Source organism: Barbus barbus, assembly GCF_936440315.1.
Source record: "Barbus barbus genome assembly, chromosome: 34".
NCBI classification, from domain to species: domain Eukaryota; kingdom Metazoa; phylum Chordata; class Actinopteri; order Cypriniformes; family Cyprinidae; genus Barbus; species Barbus barbus.
In genome coordinates, this window is record NC_136762.1 from 17799211 (window position 1) to 17813993 (window position 14783).

At 37.2% G+C, this 14783-nt stretch overlaps 1 protein-coding gene across 1 annotated transcript in view; it reads left to right on the forward strand.

Moving 5' to 3' along the window:
• LOC306853912 (nucleoredoxin) overlaps positions 1-14783 on the forward strand; it is an 89985-nt gene that overhangs the window by 64986 nt on the left and 10216 nt on the right. The window contains exons 3-5 of the mRNA XM_079391604.1: positions 3687-3820; positions 9725-9825; positions 13265-13371. Of these exons, the coding sequence (XP_079247730.1) occupies positions 3687-3820; positions 9725-9825; positions 13265-13371 (342 nt within the window). The remainder of the gene's footprint in view (positions 1-3686; positions 3821-9724; positions 9826-13264; positions 13372-14783) is intronic.

Here is a 14783-nt window from a genome sequence, read left to right on the forward strand (position 1 = left end):
TACAAAGTGACATCATAGTTCCACCACTCTACGATCTGCAGTACATACAAGGAATAAATTCTTGAACTATATTTGATTTAGTTTACAGATAGACAAGGAAAAAAACAGTGCAACATGTAACGTAGCCTATATATGCAGAGTTTCAGTTCATTTTTGTGACGGGCTTAATTTGCTCACAGAAAGGAGACTCGAATGGTTTTGTTTTCATTGTGAGTGTACACAAATAAAAGCCGACCTTTATACAGTGATGCATTAAGACGATAAGTGTTTAAAGGTGATTCTGCTGGTATAAGGAAACAGTTGAAGTGATCGCGTCACACGCGCACACACACACACACATCAGTTCCAGCTTTGCAAAAGTTGGTACTTTATCAAAATAAAATACAAACATCAGCGCGCCGCCTGTGTCACCGTTGGAACACGACTCAAAAACAAAGCCTGTAATTTATATAAATAATGGTTTAGCATTCAGATACGTTACATCGCAAATATGGAAATATTATGGAATATTTGGATTTGTACCGAATGAGAGAGGTATGATACACGACCACAAAGCTCCATTTCGCAAACAGCTGAGTGTACAAGCCTTTAAAGTATACTCCTTTGTCAGTCTATGTGAGAGACTCATTCAGAATCAGCACATGGTCACTGTCTGGGCTTTGTTTTCAAGTTCGCAACTCACGGCATTCGCTGTTCTTCTGCTGGCGGTTATCAAACAGCAATGCATTACTGCGGGTGTCCCCTTCTGGATTGGGGGTCAATTGCCTGTATTCGTTGTAAGGCCTCATCCACCGAACCGAGATGCCCGTACCGTGATGGTTCGGATATGGATGGATATATATATGTATATATATATGTGTATATATGTATATATATATATGTGTATATATGTATATATATATGTGTATATATATGTATGTGTGTATATATATGTATGTGTGTATATATATGTATGTGTGTATATATATGTATATATGGGTGTATAGATTTTTTTTATATGTATAGATTTTTTTTATATATGTATATATATGTATATGTGTGTGTGTATACACACACAGTACACACGCACATATTATGTAAAAAAAACTTATTTTGGATAGGATTAATCGTTTAAAACAACTAGTTTGTACTCATTTAAACTACAGTTGTGTTTCTCTTAACTCCCTCCTCACACAAGCACGTGTCAGTGCAGGCATCTATCGTTGTTGTGCCTTCAACAGTTTTTGTTGTTCTGTCTCCTTATGTTTCTTTGTCGTTAAGGCCAAAGTTCAGTTTTAACGTAAACTCTTAGCGTATACCTCAGTAGGACATGTAGCCTTTCAAATTTGACTCTATTTGATAGTGTGCGCAAACCCTTTTTTTTCAGTCAAATTGCTAATAGTGGTTTTCATACCTATTTTTACATGCATTTTGGAATATCGCATAAAACACACTGGATGGAAACGCCGAGATGCGCATATATTCTAAAAATGCGCACAAGACAAAAATTTGTTTGCCAATCTAAGTTTTTTTTTTTTTTTTTTTTTTTTTTTTTTTTTATCGATTCAAGGACACATTGATCTGGTCACAGTAGTTCTTACATTTATAGCTTGACAACTTAAAACTAGGCTATTTGATGTTTTTGGAAAAATATAATGTACAAGTTGAATGGACTGCTTTTATGATGTTGAGTCATTTTTGGAGCTTGTCACTATGAACTGTTGTTGTCTGACCAAAAAGCACCGTAAAATGTGGTCCATAAACTATATATTCAAAGTCTTCCATTTTATATATTTTCTATTTTATTTGCCTGGAAAGGCAGTGAGTGTTTTCGTAAAAACATTCTCATGGTGGATTTTGTCAGGTGATCAACATGACAGATTCACCTCCTTGGCTTAATGAGCCTCGGCTCCAGCACTTACCAGCAGTAAGAGTGAAAAATGAACTCTGCGATTCATGAAGCTCGGTGCCGTTCTCAAACACCGGCACGCAGGATTGATGACTCTGCTCTCTATGTGATGACACAGTCAAGAGCTTTTGTTTGAAAGCATGTGTGGATGAGGAATATCCGGTGTGTTTGTACAGTGTGACTGTGTGAACATGTGCACAGTAGCCAGTACTGGAGCAGGTTCAGAGGGCAGAGGGTTGGAAGGGGCCCTTGACATAACAAAAGGCCCCGGCTGAATGTGTGGGAGTTTCAAAGCGCAGCCGCAGCCCAGCGCTTTTGTCCTTTCTGACTAATAAAGCCCGTAAACAAAGAAAAAATACACTTTTGTCCTGTGACCATGTTGTTAAAAGGGTTGGTTCACCCAAAAATTTAAATTCTGTCAATTTCTCACCCTCATGCCGTTCCAAACCCATAAAACCTTCAGTCGTCTTCAGAACACAAATGAAGATGTTTTTGATGAAATCCAAGAGCTCTCTGACCCTCCCATAGATTAAGGTCCAGAATCGTAGCAAGGAGATCGGTAAAATAATCCATGTGACATCAGGGGTTCAACTGTAATTTTACGAAGCTACGAGAATACTTTACTTTTTGTGTGCAAAGAAAACAAAAATGACTATTCAACAATTGCTCCATTTTAGAGAGCATCCACTGAACATAAACAACGTATGCAGCATCACGCGGATACATTGTTTTTATTCAGAACAAAGCTTAAACAACATAGACAACGTATCCGTGTGGCACAGCTGACACAGAACAGCATACGTTGTTTATGTTCAGTGGATACTCTCTAAAATGACGCCAGGGTGATGCGGAGGAGACGAATTGTTGAATAAAGTTATTTTTGTTTTCTTTGTGCAAAAAAGTATTCTCGTAGCTTCATAAAATTAGATCAGTGAATGAATTATTTACTGATTTTGATCATCCTGATCTGAATTGTGGTAGTTCTGTTTCTTTTCAGAAAACAGGTTGGTTGTGAGTTGAACTTGAGAACCAGATCAGTAAATTAATCATTCACTGATTGTGACCGTTCTGATCTGAATTCTGATTATTTCAGTTCTTTTCATGTTCGGTTCTATTTGCAAATCAGACTGATTCTTTTATGAAATTGAGTGATTGATTCAATGAGTTGAGCTCAAGATCTTATTAACTTCTTATTAAATGAATCACTCACTGTCACTGGTTTTGATCATTATGATCCAAATTCTGGGTCGTTTCAGTAAACATATTGATGCAAATCAGACTGATTTATTCATAATTCTTAGTGATTGATTCAGTGAGTTGAATGTGAGAGGAGTGAATGAATCATTCTGATTGGAATTATGACCGTTTCAGTTCTGTTCCGTGAAGAGATCCTGATTCTGTTTGCAAATCAGTCTGATTAATTCAGGAATCTGATTGATTCTGACTGATTATGAATTTGAGTGAATGACCGATTGACTGATTTGGTTGCTAATGATGGTATACATTTTTAATTAGTTATGTAATATTTAGGAGAAATGGAGAACGAGCGCCCCAACTTAAATTTCTGGTGCAGTATGGGAAATGTACCTTCCATCTCACTTTAAGACCTGATATTTGAATCATCTCCCATCGCCTCTGTCGCAGCGTTTGATATCCATGCGCCGTCAGGTTCCAGAGGAGAGACTTGTGTGTTATAAATATATGAATTACATATGCATGTGCTGCTCTGGCAGTGAAAGGAGGATTGTGTGACAGTAATCAGAGTCCTTCCTCTGCTCTGCTCCCACCCGTCCTGCAGGCCTGGAGTTCCCCTGGGGACCGAAGCCCTTTGCAGAGGTGGTGGCCGGGCCCTTGCTCAGGAACAACCGACAGACGACAGACAGCAGTGCCCTGGAGGGATCCTATGTGGGGGTTTACTTCTCTGCACACTGGGTGAGTGCTCGGTGTTAGTCTTTCTAACCAAGCTCTACTTTGGAGACAAAATCACAGTCGATTCAACCTGTACAATCAGATCTCACATGTTAAACAAGTATTTTTGTTAAATACTTGTATGTTTTTAAAAGAATATCATTCTAAATTGATAGCAATAGCCAAGTTATGTTAGTAACAGGGTTATTATACTGTAGGTAACTAAAACAAGTGTGTGTGTAGCATTTTTATTTTTAATTTAGTTTAACAAAAAATAAAACCATAAAAATGAAATAAAATTTAAAATATATTAATGAAACATTTTTCTCTCAGATAGATGCGAAGGCAACATTTCTCATTTTAATTTATTTTAACTAAAAATTTAAATGAATATAAACTATATAGACATGTTAAAACTACTGCAAATGACAAAATAACTAAAGCTTAAAATTTAAAATGAAAATGGAATATAAAATTAAATTAAAACCTAATTAAAAATATGAATAAAAACTATAATATCTCACTGATACTAAAATAACAAAGGGTAAGTTATTAGTATAAATTACAAAAACATTTTAAATTGAAAATAACCAAAAAATGACTCTAATAACTCATGTGCAAGTTTGAGGCTTTTTCATGAATCTTTTGGTTGACTCTTTCAAAAGAATAATTTCGTAAGAGTCAGTTTTTTCATGAATTGGATATCAAAGTTGAGTGGTGTTACTGTTCCTCTTGGGTTTCCCACCATCTGAAACCTTTTCCACAGAAACCCTGTTATTTCCCACTGTAAAACTCACTCCTGACTCTAAGGCCAGTACGTGATGCACTCATTCACATTCACAGAGGAGCGGTCTCCTGACTGACAGCGTTTCTCTGGGTCTCGGCAAACACGGGCACTGCTTGTGCCAGTCCACAGAGCTGCAGCCACAGTAACGGGACCTTGTTTTTCCAGTTCCCCACTTTTCCAAACCCAGACAAATTGTGAAGATGAGCCACAAAACCAGGCATTATTCCAGCACCGCATTCCTCGTTCCTAACCAGCGTAAAGTGAACATCTATTAATGTGACTTTTATAACACTAAGTGTGCCTGGATGTATTGTTTCTGTTGCTATACTAATGCCTTACTTTTTTTTCTTCATTTGAAAATGACCTCAAATAACCTCAAGGAAACCGAGGAAGAATTTGCTTAATAGGAGTGATTTTTGATTTTCTACAGACTGAAATTGTCTACGAAGTCTGATTGGCTGGCTCATGAATATGAATAACTTAAAGGGATAGTTCACCCAAACATGAAATTCTGTCATCAATAACTCACCCTCATGTCGTTCCAAACCTCATCTTTCTAACTTCTGTGGAACATAAAAGAAGCATGTTAATAGCCAAAAGGTTTCAGTTCCCATTGAATTTGTATGGACAAAAATACAATGGAAGTCAATGGCAACCAAAACAGTCTTTAGAATATCTGCTTTTATGTTTCATACTACAGTAAAATAACAACATTACGGGCTTGTAACATCAAAGGAGTGAGTAAATGATGGCGCGCACGCAGAAAAATCAAGGTACACGAATGTACAAGCTACGTAATATTGCGTTCATTATCAAAGGCGATTATATCAGCGATAATGAAAGCGTTATTGCCTAGCTTGTTAGTGAACTACGGCTCAGTGTATTAAATGCCGCTCCATTTGAAAACAGGTGATGGAGATTTAGCGCTAATCAAGGAACCGGCTTTACTTACAAGATGCGCATGAATATTGCATGCGATATATCGCCCAGCCCTACTAAAAAGGTATAAATGCTTTGTCGCTCCAGCTGTAGGGTACAGTAATGTACCTCAGAACGTTGGTATATTTTTGTACCTTCTTGTTTGTACCTCCTAAAAAAACATTTATGCACCCCTAGTGATAGAAATGTACCTTTTGTGTCCTGGTATGGTTTAAAATTACACTGATATTTTTCCATAGCATTTCACTCATGTTCTGCTGAACTGATTTGTCCTAAAAAACGTAATATTTCTGAGTGAAAAAGTACAATTGCATGGGGTGATTTAATTGCTTCAGAAGCATTAGGCTTTGTGAGCATTTTTTTAACCATTTTTAAATGCAAAACACAGAGGCAGTCCATGTTTATCTAATATTCAATGTATAACCCGATAAATTATGGTAACTCAAACCATTTGAGGAAACGATTGCCTTAAACCATTTAAGATATGAGTACTATAAACTCATATGCATTGAATTTACTCTAATAATTGATTAGCCAACACACACAAAGTAAATTGAACAATGTAATATCCATTTAGGACAACTCAATTGTTCAACTATTTAGTCATTTATGCTGATCTCAGCTAAAAGGTTAAAATGTTGCAAAGTAAATGTGCTGGCAAAGTGAGTCAGAATGTGCAAATTTTCAAAAATGAGTTATTTTATTTTCATTCACCATTAAAATACCTTCAAAATGATATATTACTTGTTGGAATCTGATAAAAAATGACGTTTGAAGGCAATAGAAGCAGCAGATCTGATTTTAAGAAAAATTCCAAAGCAAAATCACCAAGCAACGTTGCATATTTTCCTCCATTTATTTTCTTAATAATAATTACTATATTAATCACAATATAGCTATTTTTATTCAAAACAAGAACAAAGATGCAAATAAACAGTATTTAATCAAGAGCAGCGAGTGATTCCGTCTTTTCTTTTAATGTAACATTAAAACATTTAATGTAACAGATCTATATTAAGACCTACTGTAATGCATGGATCAAATATAATGTTACACATCAGATTTTCCCCCAACTATTAACTAAACGTTCATGTCAGTCATAACAGATTATGATGTGAATCTCGCCAATACGTATTTCGCAATGTACTTTATAAGGGAGATCGGGCGCTCGCGGAAAGGCGATGTTATGCACTTATGCTATGCAAATGTCAGTCAGCACGATCGTCATCAGCATGGGTTTGAAAATCATATTTCACTGGTTTGGACTCATGTCATCGAGAATTCGATATGAATATTAACAAAGCTGAAATGCTGCGCTTTGCAACGATAGACATTTTAGATGTTTAATTACTATTTGGAGCATTGGGATCGCTAGAAGAGAGCTTAATGAACTCATTTTTGTGTGAACCTCAAATTTGACCAAAACTGACTTTTTTTTTTTTTTTTTTTTTTTTCTCCACCAACATCACCCCCTGCCCCTATATTAAAGTATATAACTTTAACTATATAAACTATAATCAGAACTTAAAGACTTCAGTGGTTTTCTTCTGAAACAACACAAAATGCAAAAATACTTTGACAGAATGATAGGCAAAGTGAAATATAAGATGTTATGCACTCCAATTCAGTCTGAATCAAAATGGTGGCACACTACATTGCACCAAACATGATTGGTCCTTAGATGTCATTCTTGTGGGATGATTGTTGGGGTTTATTTTTCATTGGTGCGGTTTGATCATTGTTTAAATTTCAATCTAATATTCACAAAGTATAGCATAGCTTCAGAAGACTTAACATTTGTGCTGCTGGTCATTTCTGGTCATCACTGCATTTGTATTAATAGCAATTCATCAAAAAAATTAAAACTGAAGAACAAAGTGTTTAAATAAATGTTTATAACGTGACCAATTACATCTAGAACAACACAAAAGCCCATCCATTTGTTTAATGTGATTTCCACTTCATTTTAGGCACATATTAGTTTTGCAGCCGTCCTGTTGCCAATGTCGTCACACCACCCCTCGCTGCCTTTGCTCTGAGAAGATTGATCTCAAAAGCATGACAACAATTTGTTCGAATGAATTTTAAACAAGACAACGTGAGGAGTAAATAACAGCCTGAAATGTTAACTAAAGTTATAAACCCTCCTCAGCCCCTTTACTCACCGGGGCTTCAGCAGAATTAGTAAGCTTCATCAGAATCAATAGATGATACTGAAAAAGCGGATAATAAATAATGATTAACAAAAAGTTTAAATGTATTGTAAGTTAATATCGGGAATGTGTGTTTGCTTTACCTTGCTTGGGAACTGTGGCGCGAGTGACGGTTAGAGATGAGGAAGATGGTCTGTCAGCCGTCTCTCCAAATACAATTTGCTGGACTCGTTTGTGTCCGGCAGTGAAAAACTTTATTAATTTAATTTATTGACAAACTGTTGTGTATAACACTGCATATTTAACACTTGCCGATAACTTTGATGCAATGGCGCGTTAGCTCCACACTTCTTTGCTAGCTAATGCTACACGCATTAGGATAACTGAGCTGGTTAATCCTCAGATAAAGTTGACAATAAAACACAAAACATTCAAAAGTGCTTTTATAGGAATAAAGAAGTTCAAAATGCTTACATTATTTCCTGTGACCACGCCGCGAGCTGTCCTGTGATCCCGTGAGTGAGCAGCGGGGGATGTGCCGTGCGGAGCGGACGTGACTGACTGAAAAATTTGCGCAGTTTTTGAAATACCCGGATAATATTTTGCCTCGAGTAAAAGTAATTACTTTTAAAAGGATTAATGTAGACTTAATATGAAATAGATTTGTATTTATTATATTATAACTTAGTTATTTAGTTATGAAAGGTAATATATTACAGTTAGGCTATTTAATTAGTTATAGAAGATATAAAGCATAATAACCTAGAGCCCTATGTTATACAAATGTGACTTCTCGAAAAAAAAAAAAACCTTATTAGAAATCATGTAATGTATATCTGAAACCCCAGCTAAGTTTATAATGGAACTTATAGGTCATACTGACCAAGAATTAGATGGAAATTTACCAGTAGCCTTTTTTTTATTCAATAAACACACACGATTTTGTGATTTGCTGCATGATTTGCCTGTACCTCAAGCTTGTTAAGTACAGTTATGTACCCTTTTCTGTCAGAACTGATTTTGTACCTTTTAAATAAAAACAAAGGTCCATAGTTGTCACCTAAGGACCATATGCTGTACCTTACAGGGTACTTTCGTGGCAAATGTACCTTTAGGTACAGAAACGATACCCCTATTTTTCTGTGCGCAGTTTTAATTTTTTGGGTGAACCATCCTTTTAATGCCACATTTGGCTGATGATCTCACTTTACATCATCTTTGAAAGGTCAACATTTTTGGTTGCAGCATTCTGAAATGTTTATAAATTCGCTGCACATTTCAGTTTGTGATTTGTGTGGTGCTGGTAAATTCTATCGAATTATCAATTGTTTTATTTAACTATCAATCACGGTTACTTTTACTATTAAATTACATTATATTTATTAATTACTCTACAAATAATTTTTGTTTCATTTATATTCTATGAAACCATATATGTCAGTAAGATGTTTAGTGTTTTCAGCAAGGATGCATGAACTTGATCAGAAGTGATAATAAAGATGTTTATAATGTTACAAAAATGAGGAAAATCTGTGGAAAGGATTTAAATATGGCAAATGAGTGCTACACACATACTAGTAGCTGGAAGCATTAATCAGATCCACCTAAATATTTGATAGAGAAAGCCAGAAGGGCCGGAGGATGTTTAAACTTTGTGAATGACAGGCGTTTGAGTTCAGTGTAAATCTGCTGAGCTTTCGTTCAGTGTGGGCCTGCCGGTAGTCAAAGTCTACGTGGGGCTGGAGAGCTCTTGAAGAGAGCTGAGTGAAGCATGTCAGGCGGTATGTAGCACTCTTGTGAAAAGAGAAAATCATGCAGCACAAAATGCCTCCAAGCCATAAAAGACAGGATGAGTTTAAAAGCTCTTCCAGGACCTAGTCACAATTGTTTTGTTAGTTTTTTTTTCTTGAAGGAGTGCTGAACTGCAGGGAGAGTAATATTAAGTGCTCTGGGCGCTCACAAGGCCACTAAGTGCTGTTTATTTTCAGAAACCCTTCAGGAGATCTCGCCATAACTTATGTATGTGTTTATGTGTGTTTTCTTTCACAGTGTCCTCCTTGCCGCAGTCTAACCCGAGTGCTGGTGGAATCGTACCGGAAAGTGAAAGAATCAGGGCACAAATTTGAGATTGTGTTCGTCAGTGCTGATAGGCAAGAAACACACACACACACACATATATATATATATATATATATATATATATATATATATACATACATACATACATACATACATACATACACACACATACATACATACATACATGCATGCATACAGAACTGGTTACTGATTGTTCTAGTTTTGTCTGTGAAAAAAGTGGCAAAGTCGTCAGTTGTTATCGAAGTGGTGGGAGGTTGAGGAGGGGGACAGAGGAGAGAATTGAAGACAGAACTGTTTCTGTAGGCAAACATTAATGCCTTGAATTTAATGCGAGCAGCTATTGGTAGCTAGTGCAAATTGATGAACAGAGGCGTGACGTGTGTTCTTTTCAGCTCAATAAAGATTAATCTTGCAGCGGCATTTTTTATTAATTGCAGAGGTTTAATAGAATTGGCTGGAAGACCTGCCAAGAGAGCATTGCAATAGTCAAGTCTGGACAGAACAAGAGCCTGAGCAAGGAGTTGTGTTGCATGTTCTGAGAGAAAGGGCCTGATCTTCTTAATATTGTATAATGCAAATTATAGGCAGTTTTAGCAATGTGGTCTGAGAAATTCAGCTTATCATCAATCACAACTCCAAGGTTTCTGGCTGTGTTTGAAGGAGTTATGGTAGATGAGCCTAACTGGAAGGTGAGATTGTGATGAAGCGATGGGTTAGCTGAAACTACAAGCAGTTCTGTCTTAGCTAGGTTGAGTTGAAGGTGATGGTCCATCATCCAGCAAGAAATGTCTGTTAGACATGCTGAGATGCGAGCAGCTATCGTCGGATTATCAGGATGGAATGAGAGGTAGAGTTGAGTGTCATCAGCATAGCAGTGATATGAAAAGCCATGTTTCTGAATGACAGAACCTAGTGATGCCATGTAGACAGAAAAGAGAAGTGGTGCAAGAACTGAGCCCTGAGGCACCCCAGTAGCTAGATGTTGCGACTTGGATACCTCACATCTCCAAGATACTTTCAAGGACCTATCAGAGAGGTAAGACTCAAACCCCTGGAGTGCGGTTCCTGAGATGCCCTTTCTCAATAGGGTTGACAAGAGGATCTGATGGTTGACTGTATCAAAAGCAGCAGACATATCCAGCAAGATAAGTAATGAAGATTTGGAAGCCACTCTTTCAAGTCTTAGGGCTTCAACAACAGAAAGCAAGGCAGTTTCGGTCGAATGTCCACTTCTGAAGCCAGATTGGTTACTGTCCAGGAGGTTGTTCTGTGTGAGAAAGACAGAGACTTGGTTGAAAACAACTCGTAGGGGCAGTCGTGGCCTAATGGATAGAGAGTTGGACTTGTAACCCGAAGGTCGTGGGTTCGAGTCTCTGGTCCGGCAGGGATTGTAGGTGGGGGGAGTGAATAACCAACACTCTCTCCACCTTCAATACAATGACTGAGGTGAGACCCTTGAGCAAGGCATGTTCACTACTGTGTGTATACTTGGATTGGTTAAATGCAGAGCACAAATTCCGATTATGGGTCACCATAAATGCTGTTAAAATGCTGAGGGAAAAAATCCAGTGTGAAGGGATGTATTAACGATGTGAGTGAGTGCAGGTACAACTGCAGGAGAAATGGCTTGAAGGAGATGATGGAATAGGATCAAGCGGACAGGTAGTAGGATGACTGGAAAGGATGAGTTTAAAGACTTCTGCCTCAGAGAGTGGAGAGAAGGATGTGAACAAGTGTATGTTTTCTGGTAAGATGTGTTTGATAGATTGTGTGGAAAATTGTGCAGTGAGGTTTGTAATTTTATTAATGAAGAATGTGGCAAAGTCGTCAGCTGTTAGAGATGATAATGGAGGGGGAGGAGGAGGACAAAGGAGGGAGGAAAATGTTTTAAAGAGCATGCGAGAGTTAGGCGAATTGTTAATTTTTTCATGATAGTATGTCCTTTTAGCAATGGAAACGTTAGCAGAGAAGTCAGAGAGGAGTGATCGATATAAATTAAGGTCAGTAGGATTTTGTGATTTGCGCCATACCCTTTCCGCAGCCCTGAGTTTAGAACAATGTTTTTGGAGAACATCAGATAGCCAAGGGGCAGAAGGGGTGGTACGGGCAGGCTTGGAAGATAAGGGGCAGAAAGTATTTAAACAAGACGTCAGAGTGGAACAGAAATCAAGAGAGGATAACTGTTTAGGCGGAGGAAGCGAAGATGAAACCATAGCCGATAGCGGAGAGGGTGAGAGTGAACGCAAGTTACGTAGAAAAGTGACATGTGGAGGGGTATGTGATGTGTCAGGAATCATGTTGAGGTTAAGAGTGAGGAGGAAGTGATCTGAGGTGTGCAGTGGAGTAACCAGCACATGATCAGTGTAGCAGTGTCGTGTGTAAATGAGGTCCAGTTGGTTGCCTGATTTGTGAGTAGCTGTAGTTAGCACTCTCTTGAGAAAAGACGCAAGCAGAGTGTGGAAGTCTGCAGCCTGAGGTTTATCTAGGTGGATGCTGAAGTCTCCAAGAAAGACTAAGGGAGTACCATCCTCAGGAAAGGTTGAGAGCAATAAATCTACTTCTAGCAATAAAGCAGACCAGTACCTCCACCTCTTCCAGTCAAACGGGGGGTGGGGCAAAAGGATAAATTATTTGAGAGATATATGTATATATTATAAAAAAAAAAAAATTCTAATTCAGTCATTTTTATTTAATCACAAATTATATTAACAGACACATTACACACTAAACATTTTCAGTGGATTAATTTTGTCTTGTCATTTTCTATTTTTCATTTCTTAAAAATCCTTAGTTTATTTCCAGGTTTAAATGTAATTAAATTTCCCAAATAGTCGGTGTGGTCTCACATTTTGGACAATTTTTATACTTTCACTAGGGATGCACTAATTATTAAAATACTGAGATTCATGATTGTCATGTTATGATAACTGATAAATGGGCAAAATTAAAAATTTACAAGCATTTACAAAAATTACAGTAAAATTACAACTACGTTGTTTTCTCAAAACACTAAAAAAACACTAATTACAAATTATATTGTTTACACACACACACACAGTTTCTTCAAAATCCCAAAAAATTCTCAGCATTTCAAGGTTTAAATTTGAATTCCAGATTTTCTGTGTGTATTAATATAAAAATGTACAGCATGAAAATGGATTTAACAGTGTGTTTGTTATTAAATTAAGTGTATTTTGTGAGGTTTTGATGATCGCAGTGGGGATTATCTAATCGAAAATAGGGAATATGAGCACAATTAAATATCCAGTATCAGTCTATATACAGATATACGATATCAACTGATAGCAATAAATTAAAATCCCTAATATTGGCCATTAACTCACACCAATATATTGTGCATTCTTAACTTCCACACATAAAATCGTACATAGTTGCTGCTTATTTCCAATAATTGTTTGATCATTTTAAAGTTGGAGGACACTTTAAACACACAATGAAGATTGAAACGCCTTGTGTTTTGTGATGCAGGTCAGAGGAGTCGTTTACGCAGTATTTTAGCGAGATGCCGTGGTTGGCAGTGCCGTACACAGACGAGGCCAGACGGTCACGACTCAACAGACTCTATGGGATCCAAGGTATGTCTGTGGACACTAACTCTGGCTCAGGTGGAAGTGCGTTTGTTTGATGTAACAGCGTGTGGTTGGATGTCACGTTAGCCGTCGCTGGATACAGCTGACCCTGCCAGGAACTGCAAACTGAGCTGTAGGACCTCAGGAATGTGGGCGGCTAATCAAGTTTACTTTACTATTACGGTTCCACACCTCTTGCTCTCTCTGGCTCTCGCTTGGGATAAAAAAACTATTCTAAAAAAACACAAAAGAAGCATTCTGAAGAGTATTTTAACTGTTTCTATACATATAATTGAAGTCAATGGGGTCCGAAACTGGACCAACATCGACTTTCACTGTATGGACAAAAAACACATTATGAAGACGTTCTTCATAATATTGTCTTCCTGTGTGCTTTGAATGGCATCCGGGCTAATAAATAATGACAGAATTTAAATCTTTAATATAAATCTTTTTGCTGTAACTAGCTGTGACAGTGTGTAAAACAGTGTGCCCAAAAACTCTGGACCAGGTATCATATGACCCATTTAAGAGTCAAAAAAAAGTTGGTTTTGCTGTCGTCTTTTCTCCATTGGGAGTGGATGCATTGAGAGGGAAAGTACTGGATTCATGCCTATCCGGTCTGGAATGTGTGGAATTCATGTTGGATGAGTTGATACTGACTCCCCCGCTCCTCCACCTTCCAGCCTGAAGTCGCTGTGTGAGTGATAAGGCCACTAATACTGTAGTCAGATTTCTATCTCAAAGAGGATTTCACCGGCCGTACAGAGAGATCGGCGTGACCACAGGCCGTCTGACTGTGCCTTTGTGTGCTTGAGGTGTGGAGGACCTTTCTGTAGCTTAAAGCAGTTCAGCTCCATGCACTTACTGTACCATTAAAGGGTTAGTTCACCCTAAAATGAATATTATGTCATTAATTACTCACCCTCATGTCGTTCCAAACCCATAAGACCTTCGTTGACATGAGGGTGAGGAATTAATTACATAATTTAAATTTTGGGGTGAACTAACCCTTTAAACATAAGGAATGTCAAAAACAATAATAAAGTTGTCCTTTAATTAAATCACCATTTTGTCACTAGTCGACAAAAAAAGTGGCACATTAACAAAACTTCAACAGCTTTTCAATAAAATGTCAAAACATTTTTCAAGCATCAGAACATAAACACAGTAACATTATGAACATTTTACAATAAGTTTACAGTAATTTTACAGTAAGTCTGACACTTAATTTTTAAAAGTAGTATGGTAACATTATTCATAATGAACTAACATGAACGATAGTACACTACTGTTTAAAGGATTTTTGAAAGAATATTAATGTAAATAAATTCATATTTTTGTAAATATCTCTAGTGATCACCAAGGCTTAATTTATTTAATAAAAATACTGTAAAAACAGTAATATTGTGAAATAT